This window comes from Antennarius striatus, chromosome 4 (assembly GCF_040054535.1).
Source record: "Antennarius striatus isolate MH-2024 chromosome 4, ASM4005453v1, whole genome shotgun sequence".
NCBI classification, from domain to species: domain Eukaryota; kingdom Metazoa; phylum Chordata; class Actinopteri; order Lophiiformes; family Antennariidae; genus Antennarius; species Antennarius striatus.
The window spans coordinates 4,916,278-4,939,982 of record NC_090779.1 but is presented as its reverse complement, the minus strand read 5'-3'; the positions used below and the strand labels follow the sequence as shown (position 1 = coordinate 4,939,982).

General features: G+C 40.9%; 2 protein-coding genes across 3 annotated transcripts in view; both read left to right on the top strand.

The window, feature by feature from the left end:
- The first annotated feature begins 91 nt into the window (after nucleotides 1-91).
- Nucleotides 92-4,389, top strand: polr2c (RNA polymerase II subunit C). Its single transcript, XM_068313275.1, has 9 exons — nucleotides 92-249; nucleotides 551-600; nucleotides 2,177-2,245; nucleotides 2,371-2,423; nucleotides 2,533-2,661; nucleotides 2,740-2,791; nucleotides 2,888-3,056; nucleotides 3,134-3,208; nucleotides 3,324-4,389. Exons 1-9 carry the CDS (start codon nucleotides 164-166, stop codon nucleotides 3,466-3,468), a joined length of 828 nt encoding a protein of 275 aa, XP_068169376.1. The 5' UTR covers nucleotides 92-163; the 3' UTR covers nucleotides 3,469-4,389.
- Nucleotides 4,390-9,602: 5,213 nt separating this feature from the next.
- The window catches only part of wwp2 (WW domain containing E3 ubiquitin protein ligase 2), a 46,279-nt gene continuing 32,176 nt past the window's right edge, over nucleotides 9,603-23,705 (top strand). For both annotated transcript variants that reach the window (XM_068312062.1, XM_068312061.1), the window contains exons 1-5: nucleotides 9,603-9,660; nucleotides 10,849-10,930; nucleotides 15,188-15,344; nucleotides 16,067-16,188; nucleotides 17,554-17,691. In XM_068312062.1, the coding sequence (XP_068168163.1) occupies nucleotides 10,861-10,930; nucleotides 15,188-15,344; nucleotides 16,067-16,188; nucleotides 17,554-17,691 (487 nt within the window). In that variant the 5' untranslated portion in view covers nucleotides 9,603-9,660; nucleotides 10,849-10,860. The remainder of the gene's footprint in view (nucleotides 9,661-10,848; nucleotides 10,931-15,187; nucleotides 15,345-16,066; nucleotides 16,189-17,553; nucleotides 17,692-23,705) is intronic.

The following is a 23,705-nucleotide window of genomic DNA, read 5'->3' as shown; positions in this document are numbered from 1 at the left end:
CCGTCACCTTGTCAGCAACAGCAACCAATCAGCAGTCGGGGTTTGGTCATTTGGCCAATCAGCGTTTGATGTTATTTCCGGAAAAGCCACTGAGCCAAGGCAGCGGTAGCAGAGTGAGCTTTCAATTCCACGGCGTTAAATTTGGGTTTATTTAGCTTAAATAATGCCCTATGCTAATCAACCAACTGTAAAGATCACAGAACTGACAGACGAAAATGTCAAGTTTGTTATAGAAAACACTGATTTGGCGTGAGTAACATCTTTTTGTATATACAAAGAAAGTGTGGGGGCAGCCATCATTCTTCTCAGATCCACAACTCATGTTGGAGCATTCTGTGTTGTTGTTCATTAGCTGCACCCAGTTACTATTTTAACATGGTAATAAGATGCGCTATAACCAAAAGGTTAATTCATGGAAGAAACTAGTAGTGTACACGAACGATTCGATACCCAGTGATATGGTTATCAGTCACAAATATCGATGGAAGGGTTTTGTGTTAATTGAATAATGAACTTTCCGTCTAATCATTCTTGTCTTTTTCTCTTTCAGGGTTGCAAACTCCATCCGCCGCGTCTTCATGTCAGAAGTTGCCACTATAGGTACAGTGACCTTCTGTTTGACCATTCTACTGCCTCAGGAGGCAGCTTTGCAATAGGTCAACAATCCCGGGATCCACCCTCCTCATTTGACTTCTTAATTTTGAAAACCTGTCTTTATGATAACCATTAAACCAATGTTTACTCAAGAAAATCTATTAAAAAAGGATGTAGTTTAAAAAAAAATTCTATTGTCATCACAATTTGACATTTTTTCCTTGTCCTGTGTCCGACTATACTACCAAGTTTCATGAATTTCAGACAATTAGATGAACTTTGCCTCTTTGGTGTCAGTCAGGACTGTTATAAGTAACATTCATAGGGGCAGCAGTGGCTCAGCGGTAGAGCGGCTCATCCTATGATCTAAGATCGGCGGTTCGATTCCCGCTCCCGTCACCAGCCACCTCGGAATGTGAGCTGACAGTGGGAGGTGTCAGCTCACCTCCCAAACACTGCCGAGGCCCTTGAGCAAGGCGCCGTCCCCCCTTAAAAGTTGCTCCTTTGGGGCACACCAGGAAGCAGCTGTCTGTCACTCTACATCCCATTGCATGCTTACAGGCCCCCTTGTGTGTGTGTGTGTGTGTGTGTGTGTGTGTGTGTGTGTGTGTGTGTGTGTGTGTGTGCGCGCGCGCGTGCGTGCTACAAGGACCTTTACCCACTAATATGTATGCATGCGTTTGCTTAAGAGTTAATATACTAGCGTGTGCTCTTAATTTCCCTTTGAGGATCAGACAAGTATACAAAATAAAAAAATAAATATAAACTTTAAAAAAAAAAAAAGATAAACTAGGCAGTCAGAGACTGCAACATCCCACGACACCCTTGAAATCAAAGCATCAGCTTTGATCTATGGTCTTACACTAACCTTCTCCCTCATCTTTCTATCTTTTCCGGTTCCTGAGTTACCAAAAGTTGAAATCTGACCTTGACCTACTCTTCTCAAGGTCATCATCTCATTTTCATCCCCTTTGCTGCCCGAGTAATGTGCTTTTGGTTTCATCTTTCTATCTGCAACGGTTGTGAAGATATTTGGTAGACAGAGGGACGAACACACAAACACTGACCATTACAATACATCACCGCTTTGAAGCAGGATTTAATAAATAAATTCACCATCAATCAATAGCACCCTAGACCTTTGGGCCCAACTCCGGTTTGGAAAAGAGGAAAAAATCCAGAATCCACATCTGTACCCAGATCTATCTGGACATCTTGGCTACTGTACTTTGGTCCAAGAGCCACCACTTCATAGAATTTAACTGAAATCTGTTGACAACGTTTTGTGTATTCCTTCTGACAGTCTAACCAAAGGGGGCAGAAACTTCACGTTTCTGTTGGCAGTAATACTGTCTGCATGATCCCAACCCACCCTCTACAGTCTCCTTTCTAAGCAGTGACTTCCTGAATGTGTACAAAAGTGTGGTTTACCAGCAACAATCACTCCACTCTTTGCTGGCTGTTGTTTCATTTAAAGGACATAATCAAGTCAGTAACGGTCGTGGAAACACATCAGCTCTGATAGTAAAACCCCACTTGACCTCAAAACGACTAACTTCAAATTGTACTATTTTATTTGCAGCTATTGATTGGATCCAAATTGATGCCAATTCATCAGTTCTACATGATGAGTTCATTGCACACAGAGTTGGTACGTATCACTGTGTATAATGATCACAGCAATGATGGTATTTTGAATTTTTTTTATTGTTGCTTAGTGATCAGAGAAGCCTTAAAGTTGTATAACCTCTGTGACATTTGTGTTTGTGTTATCAGGTCTCATACCTCTCACAAGTGACGACATTGTTGACAAAATGCAGTATTCTAGGGTAAGCCTTCTGTTGTCATTGATATAGTCAGTCAGAAACACATTTTTGTTCAACCCCCCCTGAGGTTTAATGTGATTGTTATAAATGTGTGCATCTGATTCCACTGCAGGACTGTACCTGTGATGATTTTTGTCCAGAATGTTCTGTTGAGTTAACCCTGGACGTTCGTTGCACAGAAGACCAGACCCGTCAAGTCACCTCACATGACCTTTTGTCCACCAACCCGAGAGTCATCCCTGTGAGTCCTGCCTCCCTTTACGAGAATCTTTTGACAGGAGGTACAAAAAGCTGACAGTCTTTTCTTTGGACATTGCAGGTGACTTCCAAGAGTCGAGACAGTGATCCCAATGATTATGCTGAGCAAGAAAGTAAGCTCAACGTCAAACGCCTGTCCTTCCATCACTTTATCCCCCTTTAGAGACATTCATCTTTTCCTGACTCTCTCTTGTCTAACACTAACCCAGACATTTTGCTGGTGAAGCTTCGCAAAGGCCAGGAACTGCGTCTCAGAGCTTATGCTAAGAAGGGTTTCGGCAAGGAACATGCCAAGTGGAACCCAACAGCGGGGGTGTCCTTTGAGTATGACCCAGACAATGCACTGAGACACACAGTCTACCCACGACCTGAGGAGTGGTACGTTTTTATCACCATAGAGATGAAGATTCAGTGTCATATCGCTATGTTCTGAATGCTGTGTCGCTGGTGTTTAGGCCCAAGAGTGAATACTCAGAGATTGAAGAAGATGAGGTTCAGGCTCCTTATGACCCGAATGGAAAGCCAGAAAGGTGTGGAAAGAATCTTGTAAATCGTATTTATTTAAATACTGAACATAGACGATGCTCGATGCTCACGTTAGAAGTCCTGTGTCTCACGTGTTTATTGTTTATTGTTCCTGTTCAGGTTCTATTATAACGTGGAGTCGTGTGGTTCTCTGAGGCCGGAGACCATCGTCATGTCGGCGCTGGCCGTCCTGAAGAAGAAGCTGAGCGATCTGCAGACGCAGCTGAGCCACGAGATCCAGAGCGACGTGCTCACCATCAACTGAGCAGCTGGAAGAAAGCTGCTCTGGACACATGATGTTGTCAATGGAGTCAGAGGCATGCGCCATGGTTACTGACCTCAGATCTGTGTTGGTTTTCATGCCAACCAGTGATTATTGAGCTGTGGGAATTAGTATGAAGGTGGAGATTTCTAAAAACTTCAAGTTCCATTTTTAGAAATCTTCATTTGTGATCATATAGAGGCATGTCTAAAATAATGAATGATGTGAAAATAGCCAACACATAAATGTCTGGAAATGTAATCTGTAAAATGTCAGCACCCGATGAAAAGTCAGTGTTTTAAAAGGGCTTGTCTCACAACACCACACATTTACTTTTGTTCCTTTTTGATCATTATTTTGACAAATGTTATTTTCCAATAAATGTGTTTTTTGTGAAATGTTGGTTTTTTAATGGTAATTTTTCCTCCACCAAGGGGAGAATGTTTTCTCCATGTTTGTTCGTCAGGGGATTACACAGAAATGATGTGACAGGTTTCCATGAAAGTCAGGAGGACTGGTCACAACAAGAAAGAATCTGACTCCAGGGGCCCGTTTCACGAAGCAGGTTTAGTGGAAACCTGGGGTATTTTAACCCTGGAATGAAGAACAAACCAGGGTTTTCAGTTTCACAACCTTGACCAGTTTCAGGAAGCGGTAAAACAACCTCTGGGTTTGTTACCGCAGTAACAGACTCTCTGAAGTTAACCTGGTTGGGAGCAGGTTTTATTCCACAAACCCAGGGTTTCCTCAGACTCCACCCCCTTTCACATCCGCTCAGAGGAGAACAACACATGTGTATCATGTGATTAAAACAGACAAGATAAAACTTGGAATGGCTAAAAGCTGTTCTAAGCAGCACCATGCCACAGCTACTGATCTAAAGCAGTTTTGGATATTGTTTAGTCAAAGAAACAATGCAAAAGAACTAGATGCCAGCTCTTGATTTCAGTCCTCATATAACATAGCTATATGCATGGGTTTGAATATTCTTCTAGTGAACTGTTTTTGTAACGTGTGTATGTCGATTTACTGTTTTATTTGATAAAATTAAAAAGTTTAAATTTAAAGTTTCATTATTTAAAAGATGTTGATGCGTGTGTAAGGAGAATTATTTTGGCGATAAAATAGCTGAACAGTCAAACGTCCACTTAATATTTAAGAAGAATATTCATACCATTGTGTATACCTATATTATATAAGAACTGAAATCAAGAAAAAGAAGCTTTATTTGTCATTATACAATTATACAACGAAATAGTGAGGTCCGATGGAGAGTTGGTTGGGCTGCTGCACCCTGGGCACATTTGCCACTGTGGGCCAACATGACCTGAAGGTCCCCTAGATGTGTGGGTCACTGTGGTGTCGATATGCACTATGTCTCTGTCGGTGTACATATGTGGATCTCAGTGGATGGCATGTCCAGAGGAGAGATAGTGAATATATTGCTGAGTTTTGAACTGCCAGGCAGGAGGCCTAGAGGAAGACCAAAGAGGAGGTTTATGGATGTAGTGAAAGAGGACATGAAGGTAGTTGGTGTGAGAGAAGAGGATTCAAAGAACAGGGCTAGATGGAGGAAATTGATTCGCTGTGGCGACCCCTGAAGGGAAAAGCCGAAAGGAAAAGAAGAAGAAGAAGAAGATTGTTTTTGAGATGTGAATTCCTTTTTTGCGTGAATCTCTTTTGGATTTTGTGTCAATGTGATTATCTTGTAATTTGGCTTATGAATAAATGTGATTTTAAAAATCAAATCTCTCAAAATTCTGTCACATAAAAATAATCATTTCGTCATTTCATCGTGGTCTTCATTTGTGAAGAACCATAGTTGTTACAGGAATCTAGTCCAGTGTAATTAAACAGACAAGACAAGGAACACGAACCAACGGGTGGAGACGACCTGCTCGAACCTGGACCTGCTGGACCAAATTTAAAGAAAAAATCCCCTCAGCCTAGAGTCTGTATGCTCCCCTCACCCCTATTCCAGTACTAGCCAGAATAAAGAATTTCTCATAGACAGTGTGGCTAACATCCTAAAAACAACTCTAGATGACATAGCCCCGTTAAAAAGAAAAATCAGAAAACAGGAAAGGTCAGCCCCGTGGTTTAACTCGTCAGTCAGGGACCTTAAACAGCGCCTTCGCAGACTGGAGAGAATCTGGCGATCGACAAAAACTGACCTAGCTTATTCAACCTGGAAAGATAGCTTTAAGTCATATAAGAAGTCTGTATCCCGGACAGCCTTCTTTCACTTGCATTGCTAAAGTTAGACATTTCTTATCCTTTATAGACGTAGAGAAAATCATTCATGCCTTTGTCACCTTCTAGATTAGATTACTGCAATTTCTTATTATCGGGATGTTGTAGCTCTTCTATTAGGACTCTACAGTTAGTTCAGAATGCAGCTGCATGCTTACTGACTCGAAGTGGAAGGAGAGAACACATCTCTCCTGTCCTAGCATTACTTCATTGGCTCCCGATTAATTAATTATAGGCAGGCAGACAGACAGACAGACAGACAGACAGACAGACTGATTGATTGATTGATTGATTTATTGATTGATTGATTGATTGATTGATTTATTTATTTCCCGGAGGAAATTGTACATATCCACTGCTCATCGTCGTCAACCCCAACCTTGGCCTGACATGTGAACTGGAGAGGGTCCATAGCACCCTGCACCTGTGGACGCAGGAGCTCCAGGACCAGACGCTCCAGGGTCTTCATTACGTGGGAGGTAAGAGCAACCGGTCAGTGGTCGTTGATCGTCCTTTCTTGGGTACAGGGACGATGCAGGAGGTCTTCCACAGTGACGGGACCCTCCCCAGCCGTAGACTGAGGTTGAACAATCGCTGCAGGGGGTCCCCCAGTTCCGTAGTACAGGCTCAGAGGAGTCTTGGGGAGACCTTATCTGGTCCAGCCGCCTTATAGGGACGGAGCCTCCTCAGCGTTGTCGTCACCAGGTGTGTGTATGTGTGTGTGTGTGTGCGTGTGTGTGTGTGTGTGTGTGCGTATGTGCGTATGTGTGTGTGTGTGTGTGTGTGTGTGTGTGTGTGTGTGTGTGTGTGTGTGTGTGTGTGTGGAGCTTCTGTCAACTCTTTATCTTTCTATGCTCCTAGAATTTATAATTACTGTGAAATCACACTCTTTGTCTGCACAATACTGCCGCCGTCTTTGTGCCTCTGTTCCACAAGTGGAGAACGCGGATGGAAGACAGGACACCCAAAGGCCTGGAAAATCCCACCCCAAATTCAGCGACAGCGCACTATGGACATGAAACTCACACTGGCCTCTCTGCAACTCTCTCTCTCTCTCTCTCTCTCTCTCTCTCTCTCTCTCTCTCTCTCTCTCTCTCTCTCTCTCTCTCTCTCTCTCTCTCTCTCTCTCTCTCTCTCTCTCTCTCTCTCTCTTTTCCTTGACCTATCTGTGTCCCCAGTGTGTTCCCTTCCCAACCAACAGGTCAAGGTGGATAACTGCCCTCCAGAGCCTGGGTCCTGCCCAGAGTTTTTTTATCAATTGAGGAAGTTTTTCCCCGCTTACGCTTGCTCTGGAGGGCATTGTTGGCTTTGTATCTGTAAAGCGCTTTGAAATGTCTTCAGATGTGATTAAGCGCTATATAAATAAAAGTTAATTGATTGATTGGAAAATGTATAGAAGTAGTTTGGAAGTAGACACAGACAAAATAACACACAATACGACATAAATGTAGACACAATAGTATTAAATGCTCAACAAATCTACTGACTCAGAGTTCAGTCCCATTTAGTGCTCTTTATATTCCAAATCTATATTCTATTTTAGAATCTTCTGTTGCTTATTTAATCTTTTTTCTTCTATTTACTAATGATCGTATTTCTATTAGGCCAATTCAAGTTTATGTCTACTCTCTCTTTTAGTTTGAAGGACTCAAGTTGTCATCAAACATTCATCAAAGAGGCTTCCGTAATACAGCATTAGCATTAATAAATGTACACAATCTGACTGGAATACAGTCATCAATTGAAGGTATTACCAGGTCAATAAGATGAAGAAGAAGAAGAAGACTTTAATAATCCCCTGTGGGAAATTAACTTTTCATTCTTTCCTTTACATTGAACATGTATATACATATATATATATATATATATATATATATATATATATATATATATATATATACATATATACATATATATATATATATGTATATACATTGAACATGTATATACAACAGCATATGTGTGGGGTGGCACAGTGGGTAGTACTGTCCACACACAGCAAGTTAGGGTCACGCTCTGTGCAGTTTGTATGTTCTCCCCGTGTCTGCGTGGGTTCTCTCTGGGTTCTCCTGCTTCCTACACCTCCAAAAACATGCGCTTCAGGAAAATTGGGCAGCTGCAAATTGCCTGTAGGTATGAGTGTCTATTTCAATGTGGCTCCACCGTGCACTGGCTTCGCACCCAGAGTGTACCTTCCCTCACACCCCCAGTCAGCTGGGCTAAAACTAAAACATCTCTTATTAATTTGGTCCCATGAACCTTTGTGCTCCTAACTCAGAACTGTCACCAATCAGTGAACACTTTCTTAACATGTTTAGCCAAAGCCAGCTCTTACAAGACAAACAAAAACACAAGTTTAAAAATTCAATTTATAAGCACATAATTTAAGAAATAGATCCCAGCTGTTGACTCTAATTATTCAGTGTGCATTATTTGACTTCATGCTCTTTCTCTCAGCTTCGTATGGTGGATCATAACGAGTTCACTTCAGAGCCAGGGTCTAGATGATGGATCAGAGAAAGCAGAAAAAATATGACTGTCATTCATAAGGAGACTGGTGGTCAGTTACATATAAGAAAATGATCTGCATTGCCAGTTATCTTCAATATTGGCCCATTATGGTTTATCATGTAATTTACTTTATAACTCTGATCCCTTTCTGGAAGAATTGAAATATTGGTGTCACACGCATTTTAGTCTGAGCCAGAACAGAGTTAAACTCGAGGCCTGTTTCCCTCAGAGGGCTTGAAGACCAGATAATTTCCCTTACATTTTATTTTCTTCTGATATGTTTTATTCTTGTCTTCACTGGCATGAAGACAGTTTTATACAAACGGCTGATGGAGAGGAATGTGTGCATATCTCTCGGTACACACAACATTGCCATTACCATGCAGAGAAAGCCTGCTGTCTCCATAGACACAATAATGATCCTTTCACTTGTTACTAATGAACTTATCATATATGATTGTGATTTTGTAACTTTTCCAGTCATTTGTTGCCCCTCTCTGGTCCTTTTAGAAGCTAAATCCGCCACTATCACCACCTTTCGCAATTTTTTGCTTGACCTTCATCCCTGTCACATCCTCATTTATGTTCAATTTAGTTAGATTAAAAAAAAACTTCATTTGTCCTCAAGCGGCATTGAAGAACATCATCACCTTCATTCCCTTCACCAACGTGTCCACTGATGTCTGCTCCGATCATGACCATGTCTTTCTTCTCTGGGGACAATCTGCACCACTTCACATAGAAAGAACTCTGTTTTCTCAACCATCTCATACCTGAAATATAGGTATTGACCATATTCACTACAGCACCATCAACCCCTAGCTTTTTACCTCAGTAAGATCCCATTTGTCTGGCTGTTTGTTCCGTGGTAGAACAGCGTTTATCCCAGTCCGAGCCTTACTCCCCCTCCACCTGGTACGTCTACTGTACCACAGCATGGTAGCATCATGTCAGGAAGCTCTTTAAAACCATTCACGGTACCTGCTGTAACCCTCTCCCTCTCCTACTTCAGCCTACAGTAAGACAGTTTCCACTGATGGCTAACAGTACCAGCGATGGTCGGGCCTCGACCCATCAGTATGACTATTGTGTTTGTAACCCACATGTGTGAATTGGCAGAAGTTTTACGCTGCATCCTGACATAACCCTCTCTGTCTAGGCCTGAGACCTGAGACTGACATGTCTTCTCAGAGACTAGATCTCACATTATCATAAAATTATATCAAATGCTATAATATGACAAAATTTATTTTAAATATAATGAAGTGGTGGGTGACTTTAATTTAAAATAAATGATTAATTGCCATTATTATGACCCACAATCCTTTGTGGATTGAAAAAAAAAATTTACGTTTACTTAGTCACGTGGTATTTTCATTGAAGCGGAAATGAAAGTTCACTAGCGACAACAGCGGAGCACAGCTGAAAAAGGTACGGGAACGACTACGTTTAAACCCAATTTGTTCCGCGTTTCAAGTGGTAGAACGTTGCCTGGCATGAATCATGTGATTAATTATTTTGTGTTGCTTGTTGTCAGTCACATAAAATAGATTTTATCAGCATGTCCTTTTATTAAAACCCCCTTACGATACTGGCTCGCTAACAGTTAGCTTGTTACAAGTCAAGGTAGCCTGAATAGTCACGTCAAAACAGAAATGTCGCAAATTTCCTTTCAAAATAAAGGGCGGGGAAAGAAGAAACCTCTTAAAAGCTGAGATAAATGGGATGTAATATATACAGAATTGTAGAAAATAGTGTCATGCGATTTCATTTGACTTAAAACTCGCCTCAGAATAACGCGTGTAGGTTAGGTAAGTTGACTATCATTCATGACATTTTACAACACATCTCTAATTATCGGTGGGAATTTAGTTTGGAAATAATGACCGGAAATTATTGAGGTTTTTTTTTTATTGCGTCGCTTTCCAGTGAAGCTCAGAAATGCCTCGATCATCTTCCGTGTTTGTTCTATGCGCAGGAGCCAAGGGTATTTAAATAGGGGGACATTAAAATATTTTTAGCAAGGACAGTTAAATTTTACTTGGTTTGTGTGAAGGTTAACCACTGTCTGCTAAGTAGCAGATCCAGCTAACTCTCCTTAGCTGGCCAGCTCGCTTCACAAGGTTGACAAAGATGCTGAGCGCATTTGATGTGATTGTATGTATCAGGTTTTCTTGCTGCCCGGAGCCGGACCTCAGGTGGTCATTTATCCAACTCAGCATTCGATTGTTGGCTTTTATTTGGGCCGACTAACACCTGACCCTCCTTCAATGGGATTTTGGCTGAGATGTCAACAGCAGTCACCTTGATGCTGCCAGCAGTAACGTTCCACACTGGTGACTGGGTGCAAATAAGACAGCAGTATTAGTGACTGCTCAGTATAAGTGTGTTGTTTTACTGGCCATTGCCCTGCAATTTCTGTTACATTCAATTCAGCAAGCTTCATCACTGACTTTGCTCAAGGTGATGTTGATAGGGTTTGGGAACTACCTATAGTCGATGAGCCTTTTTTGGTAAAAATTTAAACGGGCAGCATAACATAAGTCTGACACAGCTTTGTTTTAACATCATGCTGAAGTGGCAGTATATTGTAATATTGTTTTTGTGGTTGTGTTTCAGAGCTGTGAGGTCATGGCAGCTGCCAGTGTGAACAGACCTGGCGGTGCCCAGACCACCGAAAAGTCTCAGTTGATCTTGAAAGGTAACAAGATGCACATTTTCCTGTCATCTCACTGACTACAGTATTTTCCGCACTACAAGGTGCATTGGACTGTAAGGCACACCTTTAATAAATGGCCTATTTTAAACCTTTTTCATATAAAAGGCCCAGTGGATGTCTGTTTTTGAGAAAATTAAAGGCTTTTAGGTACGCCTTATATTGCGGAAAATACTGTAACTGGAATGTACTGATACAAATAAGGGTTTGTCATGTGCTCAGAGCAGAAGACCATAATGGAGTTTCCTATAGTGCAGTGTTACAAGAACACTATGTGTAGGTCACTGAGTGTCTGTTCAGTGGCTGTTTTTTATTTGTGTATGTTGGTGTGTTCTGTCCAACAAGCATAGTATTCAGCGCAAGTATCATCTCAGTATGATGATTGTATGTAACTGGATTTTAGATCCTTCCCTTGAGATAGTTCACATTTTTGCAACTTCTCACTCATTGTTTATGAAGCCAGCCTGGTGTTCAGACAGGATGGGCAGCATTTACACAATAGCAAAGTCATTTGGATGAATTAGATGGTGTCACATAAAAATATTTGTGTATTCAGTATTTAGACAAACAGTCTTCTGTGTGTGACCTGCTGTTGTGTTGCAAACACCACTGATAGATTCCCATCATGGTACACATACATACCTGAAACTATAGAGATTGTATTTTTGTCTTCATTTGATTGTTTTTTATTTTGCTGTCATTTTTTAGTGTTCCATTAATCCAAACATGGCCATTTTCGATTAATTGAAAGAAACTTTGACAGAGGCATAACATTCAGCATCACACAGATTTACAGGGACAGAGTGTCCATCTGCGGTAGCCTAGTGCAGCTCTGGTAGCTTATGACTTGGTCATCGTGTCACTTCAATTTTAGATGTTTTTACACCTCTGCTGAGCATCTGAACGCCTCCAGCTCGGCTCCTCCAACAGCTTTTGCTTGCACAAAACAATGTTACATTACATATATGTAAATTTCACACAATTTCCAATGCTTATTCATGAGCAAAAATCAGGTTCAGGGTGCATAATTAGATGTGCATGCTTTAATGTTCAAAAAGACATTACTGTATTTATTAGATACCGCCCATTCATAGAACTCTGTCTGCATGCGACCCTCTCTTTTAGGGCCTGTCGGTCAAAGGCTCCCAAAATGTAGACTTAATCTTCTTTCACTTGTAGTGAGAATGAATGTGAAAAGTGTCTCACTGAATGTGAGAGTGAAGATAGAGAAAACTATTCTTTGGTTTTGTTTATTACCATTTGTGCCCCAAGCTAAAATTTTAGCATATATATTCTATTGATAAGAATCTTATACATTTATATTCAAAACCGACTCATCAATTTGTCTTCCCTTTTCAGAAGACACACATGTGTTTTTGCACCAAGAAGCAGGCAGCATTAGTGAACATGGTGGAATTTAAAAAGTCTGATAGTTTTACCAAATGTGGAGGAGACAAAAATATAAGTAAAGAAGTAATTATTTCCAAGTGTACCAGAATATGAGTTGATATCCATCTGAAGGTTTCACTGTGTTCACCAGCTCCTCTGATAACCGTCTGTCTGCCGCTCACTGCTGCTGAGTGTCATTTTGTCTTGGGTGTTGCTGGTACTGGTTTTGTAATACAATATTCCATAAACTAACCCACAATGATCACATCATGGGATATCCCACCTCACTTGTAGTAGGTACCCAGCACTTCAGTAGTCACTATAATCAGTCCAGTATTTATCAATGGCAGTTCACTGTGGTCGAATTATTGTTGTCTCTTAGCACATATGCTTTTTTTTCTCCAAAGACTTATTTTCATATAAATTTGCCAGAGGAGTACTGCGTGATGAAGGTTCTGCTTTCTACACTGCATGCTTTCCAGTGTCCCGCCCTCACAGTTCAGTCACTTCCCCTTCATGTTGGTCAAACTTCCTCATTCTCATCACCTCTGACCTACTGTCGTCTGCTCCCCCTGTTCTCCTCACTCTTCAGCCCCATCTCTCAGTCTAAACCTATTTTTGGTTCTTCAATTTTTGGCACCCTTCCACGCCTTTGTGTCGTTCCTTTTCCCACTTCAAAGAAAAGCAGATGAGTCACTTTTTTTTTTTTTTTGCCAGATGTTTGTGAGCTCAGAGATCACCAACTTATGTCAGCCAGCTCACTTCAGATCTGGTAAGGCCATGTTTGTGATAGGAAGGAGTGCAGACAGAGGCCTTTGTCTCATCATTTATTCATGCAGACACCCATACCATTCTGTTACACCCTGAGAACCAGACTTCCAGACTTCATGTTGTTGAGTTTGCAATACAGAAGTGATTCAGGATGAAGAAACCGTCTCTTGTATGACTGATGCATGCTGGAACAAGATTCTCCTCAAACCAGCAAGTATTCCACCCCAAAACCCTGTCTTAAGTCCAGTACTAGGATTTTACCACAGTTGTTAAATTCTAATAGTGCTGATATTCAATTAAATATCAGTAAATGCAAAGAGGTGTCTTGAGAGTTTTAACCAGTTCAAACAGCATTATGAAATCAGGGAATATCCAGAATTTTTCTTTTGTTTAGTAGCAGCGGTGTAATTCCTTTCAGAAGATTGTTACAGTATATGCGGCGAGGGAACTGAATTACATCATAATTAAACTTCTAAAAGTGTTTTAGGCAGCAGAAGATCTCTTTAGTATGGACAAAGGTTTTCTGAAATTTTGGTTCTTCCACATGAAACTGGGTGAGGCTGTGCAGCAGAGGTTCTTCGTTCATCCACTAGAGGGCGATGTTTATGTTCGTCTGTGTGGCTCCAGGACTCTACGTACTTTGTAGCCGGTGTTTACAGCAGATACTGTAATTAACAAAACTGTCAACATATAAACTAACAAAACCAGGTTTTGGATGACAATGCACAAAGGAAAATAACACAAGTTCAAATACGGATAATTTTGAATGATTGTGAAATGACTCTGAGAACATGTTTAATTTATTTCAATTAGGAATTCTAAAGTTACTTAATGAGATGATGTCCAATCACAAAAAAATTGTTTCGTCCTAGTATGAGTGAAGTAGGTCTTGTATGGAAAATGGGATTACTGTGGTGAGGACAAATAATATCACACGAACAGCACCTGTTTGCTGGAATCGTCTCCATGAGCAAAGTTAATGACTTGTTGAGACTGAAAATACATTCAGGTAACACCTGGAGTCCAAACCTGTTAACAGTTCTTTGGCTAATTATTTGAAAACAATGGAAAATATTGTATCTGAAATGTTTTTGTATTTGAAATGTGTGCTGTGAAAAGAATAATAAAAAGTTCAACTCTCGAGAACTTTTTGCTTTTACAGCTGGTGCACAGGCCGTAGTAACTCTGGTGAAATGTGGCACACTGCTTCCTTTTAGCACCTAGCACAGTAACAGCCTGAGCACTGAGAACGCAGAACATCAGATGTACGAAGAGCTTCTTTTTTGTTCATTAAAAGTAAACTTTATGTGTTTACTTTATAATTGTGATGCAAAGATGTGCAGAAAGACAAATGGAAACAGTCAAATCCACAGAACACTTACAGATTTGAAGTCTCATTGAGTTAAATAAGTTTTCAGTTCACTTTTGAAAGAGCATGCAGTTATGACAGATTCATGTCAGCAGGTTTTTTGTTCCTGGGACCGGAGTAGCTTCAAGGGTCATCATAATTATTTTGAGTACAGTTTGACGACTACTACCTCATTACCTGAGTGGTTGGGTCAGAGGTGCTTCAACGGCATCATTTACAACAGCAGGATGGAATTTAAGCCATGGAGTGTTATTATCCCAGTATTTGCGCTGGTGAAGATTCCGGCTGCCGTGTGACAGATGAGTCGGCCTGTGTTTCCTTTGTGAAATTACAGGCCTCACGTCTGCTGGATTTTAGGGGCCTCGTCTCCTCTGGCACTGATGTGGACAGCGTATCGTTTAAGACGTAGACGATGAGGTGATGTTGATATGAAGGCTAAACATTTAATCTTTAGCACACATTAAATACATGTATGTTTGGGCTGTGTTCAGGGGTCACACACACAGTGTAACACACTGTCTGATGAATGTGGTGACTGTAGGGCTATTTGTTCCAACAGGTGAAGCAGTGTGTGACGAAAAGATCACCCATTTATTCACACTGATTCAGATGTATTCCCTTATGACTGCTTCTGTTAACGTGTGTGTGTGTGTGATTGCATGCGCGTGTGTGTATGTTTGTGCGTGTGTGTGTGCGCGTGTGTGTGTTTTCAGTGGTTTCAGCAAAGCCCCAATCTCCGAAGCTGCCAAACCGTCACTCCCGGCTCAGCTCCTTCGTCGAGGTGACTGCCGATGGCCTGACCAGTGAAACCAAAAAAACAGGCAAACGCAGTGGACATCTAGAGCTGCAGTGGAATGAAGACCTCACTCTGTGAGACATTACACACACTCATGCACACACTTGCACACACAGTGTTGATGGAATTCATTAGAGACCGACTGCTCTGGAGCGTCTTTCTCTGTTCTGTTTTGAATCGGTTTGTTTGGTTAAACAATGCAACAAGACTTGAAGCAGCCGTTTTATCAGTGAAGCCAACACTGTTGAAAATATTATCACCTCATTGGAAGTAAATTTAATGAAACACAATAGGATTTTTCATTTACTTTTATCAAATGTTTATTCAATTTCATTTCATTGAGTTATTCATTCCCTTGACTTAGCTGTGAAATTCTGCACCTATCTTCTATTTTAAAATTCCAAGCATTGCTAATTTCCCGCAGGGTGTGTCCGTTGATTAATCTGTTTAATTTTACTTTTTATTTTATATTTTATTGACTTCTCTGAAAATCCTCAACTGGCTTTAGTCTCTCCAGCTGTCCTTTCACATAAAGGCTGCAACCCTCTCATGTAATCATTTAAAAAGACCATTTTTACAGTTAGAAGACAAACACTGAGAATTAGCTGCTGCAGCATTGACCAGGAGGATAAGACAATAAAACTGGACTGTTAACTAGAACAAAAGGCAGCAACATGACGTGAATTCTTTCTGGACGATTCCTGTGGAGCTGCTTAATGTGTTAATTTGTAATGATGTGTGTCGGTATGGTAATGAGTCCTGGTGGATTGTGTTCCTCTTGTCCCGTGTTTGATAGTAATGTGACGCCTCAGAGTCGTCTGGATCTGAAGCTGTGGAGCTGCCACACCCTGAGGAAGGAGCTGCTGGGCAGCGCCACCATCGACCTGCTGGACACGCTGCGAACACACGATGGCAAGAGTAAGTGATAGAACGATGTGCTTCTGCACCATTTTCTAGAACTTTTTCAGAAATGGATAAATAATGTAGAAGAGTACATGAATGTCATTTCACAGCTACATGTATGCACAGCAATAATCAAGGACTTAATGTGCAGAAAGAGAAAAGATCAAATGAAGACAGAAGGGAGGCCTTCTGTTCACCTTCAGAGGAATCAACTTGTCTCTCCATGAATACATTTTATTTTCTTACATCTCACCTGGCAGTGAAAGGTGAGATTCTTTCCCTCCAATCCATGATGAGGGACACAACCTGCCATGCAGGCAGTCTGGCTTTCTTCAACACTTGACAGGACATTTCAGTGTTGGCTTCAAGCTGCTATTCACCTGTAGCCTTAATAGTGACGGCATGAAATATGTAAACAAGATGACATCATGTGATAACCTTCGCCTCATGGAATCCAATCAGTACAACTGACTGACCCAGAACTGATGAATGGGTGCTGATAGAATTTATAGTGGAAGACAAAGGAAGGCTGCAGACAGTTTTATTTTCAGTGTGAAAATGTCCTACAGCCTGTAGAGCACATCATGGAGACTAGAACATGTGTATTACCCACAGTGTGTTGTGTAGCGGTTCTGTAGAGCCAATAAGTTGTTAAGATGTGTGTGGTTGGTTGAAATATATATGTGTGTGTTTCTTTTATATATATATATATATATATATATATATATACACACACACACACCAGGGGCCTGTACACAGTTAGTGGACTGAGCTCTTGTCTCCCCAAAAAGGGTTGACAGCCATTGCATTTTGCTCTTTGACTCTGTAGGTGTTTTATGTATGGTTTTGCTGTAAATGACTACATGGCTGATCAACAGTCGTCTGAGATTGAAGGTCAAACCTGTCACAAAATGATTGCCCATCCCAAGACGGCAGTTATTGATATTCACTATGTGTCACCAGATTGAAACACAATTGTCAGGCCCTGAGAGTTTCCTGCTTTTGGTCCGTTTAGTCATTAATGCCAGGGACAAAACTCACTCACTGACCTGGAATCAGCACCACTGGACTCGTCAGAAACTACTTTATGTAAAGAACCACAGTATTAGGAATAAACAGAACAGGTTATTCTCTCTTGGCTCATTTGCTCATCGAGTACCTTCAGGTATGAAGTATGGTCAAGTGGCCCTCCACCGTGGAAGCTAACACACCATGGTTTCACACCATTCTCTCATTTTAAACCAATAACAGAGGATGTCCGATTTCCTCCCTTCCATCTTTCCTCACACTCTCTCCTCCAATATTTTTCCTTTCCCTTGTCAACCACTCATCCTCTCTCTCTCTGTTTCTCTCTCTCTCTCATTTCACCTTCCCCTATAGTGGAGAACGTTCAGCTGAGTCTGGTGCTGCAGACGGAGAACAAAGGCTCGGTTGTAGCGGGAGGCGAGCTTAACGTCTGTCTGGACGGCATGGTTGTTGATCTGGGCTCCCTGCCCAATGGCAGCACAGCAGCAGACAGTGAGTCCTACCTTTACCACACACAGACACACACACATACACACACACACACACACACACAGAAGTGAAACGAATGAGGCCGTGTACACATGTGCATATGTCACAAGACAGAGTGGTGATTTCATGTTTTCTGTAAAAGAAAAGACTCTATCAAAGCAGAAATAAAAGATAAAATGAAACGACCGCTGTGGGTAATTTATGTAACGTTGCGCTTTGAGAATTGGTGGCAACAAAAAACACTCCATACGTTGACGTTAATTTTTGTGTCTGTCAAGTTCTACACAAAAGCCAGGTGTGTAGAAACCAGCATTGCAAATTTCTCAAAGAAAACCATGGTTAAACTGTACGTAACGTTAAAATGAGTTTTGTCACAAGATATTAACTGCGTATAAAAAGCGACATCCTTTGGCCCGAATGAAAAGGCTATAAACTCAAAAGTGATGCAATGCAGACATGGAGAGCATTGTCAGTTGTCTTCTGAAACACTGGTTTTGGAAACACAAGATTTTCACTCATAAGAAGAGATCTGTTGACGTGAACATGCAAACTGTTTTCCCACAGAAGTCCAGACAGCTTATTAGTGCAGAATCCACCACAACATTAAACCATTCCTCCTCCTCCTCTCACTCTTTCCTTTCCTGTCTCTTTCAAATGTTCGCTAATATTGCCAACAACCGCACAAACACACACACAGACACACACATGCACGCTGTACAGTAGGATGCTTGTCCATGTCTCCACCCTGGTAATGAGTGTTTTCCCCACTTGGAAAAAGCCACAGATTTTACATTGTGTGAATGGTGGCTAAGTTACTTCTTATACTTCTCTCCCCGTGGCTGTGAATTCATACTGGAACATTCTGAAGACGTTTTGATCTTTGGAGTTTGTTGGTTTGTTTGAGGACAAAATCTGATCTGTGAACTTCTTCAGACTCGTCAATCATTAATGAAGATGATAAATAACAAGAAATTACATAAAAACACAGTTTTTTCATTATGATTTCATAATATGTACTCCTGTCATCAGCCCTACTGAAGCAGACATACCAAACCTGCCATCCTAGCAGTTGGCTGTTGCTGCAGAAGGTTAGACTCGTGCTCTTTCCTTGTCTCAGAAGCCATCATGAAAGGTCCCTCTGGACATTAAACTCATCAAAAATAGAATCTAAACTGAGAACAAGAAGGTGCTGGAAATATTTGAGAGGAAATTAATGCAAAAAGACATTTCCACACTACATACGCCAACTTTGAAACTTTCTGACAGGCTTTTTTATTTTTTTAACTTATTGCAGTTTAGTTTGACAGGACTGATGTGGATTTGTCCAACCCTCTCCTAAGAAGCCTGATGTGGAGGCTGTTCTTCAGATGTGTGCTGCAATCTGAAAACTCTTAACGTCCAGTTCTCGTGCCAGTGGTCCACCACCGTAACATACTGTCATTGACCTGGAGGGCTTTATCGTTGAGGCTGGAAAAATATGAAAAATATGTGGTTATAATGGGAGTCAATTGGACCATTTTTGACCATTTTAGGTATTGTGTGTACACAGTGAAAATCTGCTATTCTTATACAATTCCAATGACAAGCATTAAGGAATTTAGAAAATATAAGATAAGATGAAAAAGAATTACTGGCAAAATTTCATATATTTAGCCTTTTAACTGACTTTTTGGGAGAGAAACTCAAAAACAACAAAAATGTCACTTTTGGGCCCAAACAGTGCCAGCTAGCTTCAGATGGCGCACTGTCACAGAGTGTCTCCTGAAACCCGAACTAATATCAGAGCTTCAGAATCTATTCTAAACCCTTGACATGGCAACACACGTCTTTCAGCTTTATATCAGTTTCGTTGGCTTTGCAGACAACTCAAAGTGTGCCAGTTGAACATGTCAATCCTCTAGTATGTTTGCGTTTAATTTTCCAGCCTGTCGCTTCAGCGTCTCTGCGTTTAGTCTTGGTGACACTAATAAAGCCCAGTTTACCTAAGAGATGGAGTTAGTCTATTTAGTTGAGCAAAGTCTGGCTTTCAGATGTTTACAAAATATCAAACTTTTCTGTCCTGCCAAAATAAATTGTTAAGAATATTATTAAACTAAATATCAGGGCAAAATGTTAACTATTAAAAGTAGCACTATTGTTTGCCTACTTGTACCCCCTCCCAAAGATTTTGACTTAACTTAAACGTTGACAATAGAGAAGACCTGGTTTTGATATCAAGGTGAATGTTTCTTCTTCCAAACCAATGTAAAAGCGTTTCATAGTCATCCAGACTTAATGACTCTCAGTCCACAGTATTTACTGCGTCCCAGCTCTATGCTAACATTTTACTTTCCTTTATGGTTTGGAAGCAAATACAAGATGTCTTTTTAACAAACGCACAGTTATGAAGCTGCTCGTAAAACCGTATCCACACCCATACATCCCTCTTTTCTCTAACATACACACATACACACACACACACACACACACAGGCTTTTCATAGAGCGCCACACAGAGCCCACAGTGTGTTCTGTTGAATGAACACAGGGCCAGCAGTGAAGGCCGAGGCCTGGCACAAGATGTCTGTATAAATGTGTGTCTTTGTGACAGGTTAGATGTGTAGCGATGGAAATAGGAGGTGTGTTAAGGTTGACGTTTCTTTTGAATCTGTTTAACCACGTTTCTTTGCAATGGTAACAAGATGAGAGAATTCCTGACAAATGGGGATGTTCAGAAAGGAGGTGAGTTAAGGTCATGCAGTCTAAAGTGAGGTCAGGATAAAATTCACAGATCTGTAAAATATCATTTATCTGCTGTGCCTATAGCCACTTTCATCCCATTTTTAATGATCACTCTATAAAAAACTTCATATTTAGGAAAAATTGGCATGAAACTATTTTCACTGCAAAGAGTTTTTGTGAAATATTTACAATTTTAAATGTGTATGCTCTTTTTGAGCGAGCATAAACAAACTAAGCTGACTGTTTTAACAGAATAGTTTTGCATTTCATGACATATGCCCCTTCTTTTCAAGCTTGGAGACAGATCTGGTTGCTACCAGCTTGCACAGCTTTAAAAAAAAAACTCCAACAAGGGTGTAAAACCATTAACGGAACTTCTACCAGTTTTTAGATGAGATCTAACCTGAGCATTACAGCTGCTGGAATGTCCAGCTGCTTATCTTTGGACATCTGAAAGTAAAATCCCACTGCTTTTTCTGGAATCACCCTCTTTACTCTGCCTGTGATTGGTTGCCTTCATTAGGTGTAACGATTGAGGTTTGCTCTGATTTCATGTAAGAATACCTGTGTAAGTCAGACTGAGCCAGAACACATCAGGTACCGCGAAAGAGGCGGCGGGATTCCTGACAACTTGTTGGCCCCTGTTTCCAGGCATCAAGCTAAGCTAAGCTAACATACTGCTGGCTCCAGCTCCACATACTGATCTTATCAAACTTCAAATAAGTGAATAGGCGTATTTGACAAAATGTCAGATTACACCTTTAAATATTCATTACAGGAATGAATGGAGTTAAGTTGAGACTTTAAATTCAAACAGGTGGGAAGTTCAGAGGTTAATACTTAATGAATGGACCCTCACTTCTTTGAACTGTTGTCTTTAGACTCTACACACACACACACACACACACACACACACACACACACACACACACACACACACACACACACACACACACAGAGGCACCAGAAGTCTTTTCATCTAATTTGTTTCTCAGAATTGTGTAATTGAGTCTCATTGCTTGCAGCACAGCAGTACAATTGCCTCCTGTGATCCCGAGGCAGTGTTCATGGCAGCAGGGGGTTTCCTCTCCTGGATTGCATGGCCAAGCCATGGATGACAGAGGTCATGTGTGTGTGCATATGTGTGTTTTTTTTGGTGGAGCATAGGTTATTGAACAGAGGAATGAAGTGTGCCCATGGTTTTAAAACGAGGCACTTGTCCGTGTGTGTGTTTTATGATCTCATGAGTGTGGGTTCAGGCGTGTGGGTGTGCATATACATATGTTTTACATTCTGCAGTGTGTGTGCAGGCAGAGGTGGGCCGGCCAGAGAGTATAAAGGTGGAAGTGTGTTGCGTTCTGGTCGTGTTAAGGCACTCTGTGTTCTCGTTCTGAACGCACCTCTGTTAGTTTGGAAGTTTTACTCATTTCCCCTGGCGATGTTTCTGACACATGCACACACATCACACGCACCTTAACAAACACACTCACACACACACACACACACACATAACCAAGCCCTTGTATAGAAAGATAGGGCGAAACAGAAACCAGGCAGAAAGATTTCAGCTTTTGGCACACTGTGGAATCACTAAATGCTTACATGCTCCCTTCCTGCAAAGACAGCTTCCCATCCCAGATTGCAAAAGCAACTTATACACCACAGCACACTTGGACAGATCACTGACTAACGCCTTCAAGACTGGGCATTTAACATGTATACATAACGCAGACACACTCCCAAGGCATCTTTCGCGTTGTATACTGTATATATTTTCTGTCACGTCAATATTTTCTTGGTATGTTCATCCCTGATTCCAATGATGTGATGGAAAACTTATTATTATTATAAATTATTATCCCCTGTCTCAAATGAGGTGAGGATGAAATCATGAGAATAAGCTTTATCCATTGTAATTAATTTGATTTATCGCTAAAAACCTGTTTAATATATTTTGTCAAAGTTTTTACAAACAAGTAGTGGTTACAAGATGAATCAGGTTCATTGTGTGAGTGGAATTTGTCTCAGATGAAGGTTTCTGGGGCTCTGAAATTGTTTCCACAAATCTTTATATTCACAGCTGTCATTTTGTGGACAGATGCATTTTGTTATTTGTTCAATTTGAAACATCTTATTTACGTTTTAATCTCGGAATTCAATTTGAAGCTCAATTTATATGGGGGGTGACTAACTCCCCCTTCAATGAATTCAGCCAAGCAGCAAATACTGATTATTTCCTGCTCATGCATTTATTCGAATAATTTATTCATCAAAAAGATCAAATGATTTTTCTGGTTTCCGCAAACATGACAAAGTCCTGTGTGATTGTGCAGTATTAAGCTCGATATCTTTGAACAGATTATAATGATATCACTTTGAATGTTTACTGAAACAGAAAGAATAAAATGGACTAATGGGGGAAAAAAAGAGTTTGTAAAATTAACCATAACTTTCTTTTGAAAGAGAATGTAGTGTGTTCTATTCTTTGTCTCCATTGTGCTCAGCTGTGAAATGTGGTTATCTAAGTAATTTTGACCACTGCTGTTTTTAATGTTTTTTATTGACATTTTGTTGTCTCTAAGATAGTCTCTTGACTTAAAAGTCTATTTCTTTACATGCACGCACACACACACACACACACACACACACACACACACACACACACGTACCAGTAATTGCCTTGTTCCATTTAAAGGGAAGGGGAGATGAACTCGGGCTACGTTACAATGATTTCTCCTCAAGACCTCTGTTTATTTTTCTGCATGTCCATCGGGTCTGCTCACAAGAAGCCCTTTCATGGCCACAAAACAGTACTGTGTGTGTGTGTGTGTGTGTGTGTGTGTGTGTGTGTGTGTGTGTGTGTGTGTGTGTGTGTGTGTGTGTGTGTGTGTGTGTGTGTGTGTGTGTGTGTGTGTGTGTGTGTGTGTGTGTGTGTGTGTGTGTGTGTGTGTGTGTGTGTGTGTGTGTGTGTGAGAGGAAGGGAGTGGGTGAGTCAGAGATGACCAGTTTGCCTTGCGTTAGATAGCAGGATATATAAATATGTGTGTAAACGTATTGTGTGTTCGATGCCTCTGGTGTGAGTGATTTTACATCAGCAGGTGCTGTTTGTGTTTTTAAAGGAGACTGTTAATGCTGAAGAAATCATCTTATAGCCTTTGTCCTTCTGTCACACTTGGGACTAAACATGTCGTCACACATTACCTCACACTGCACACACACACACTAACACAAGACTGCACACACCTACGGGTCTCCAACGCCACTGTCACATGTTTGAAATCTGTGGATTTGATTATG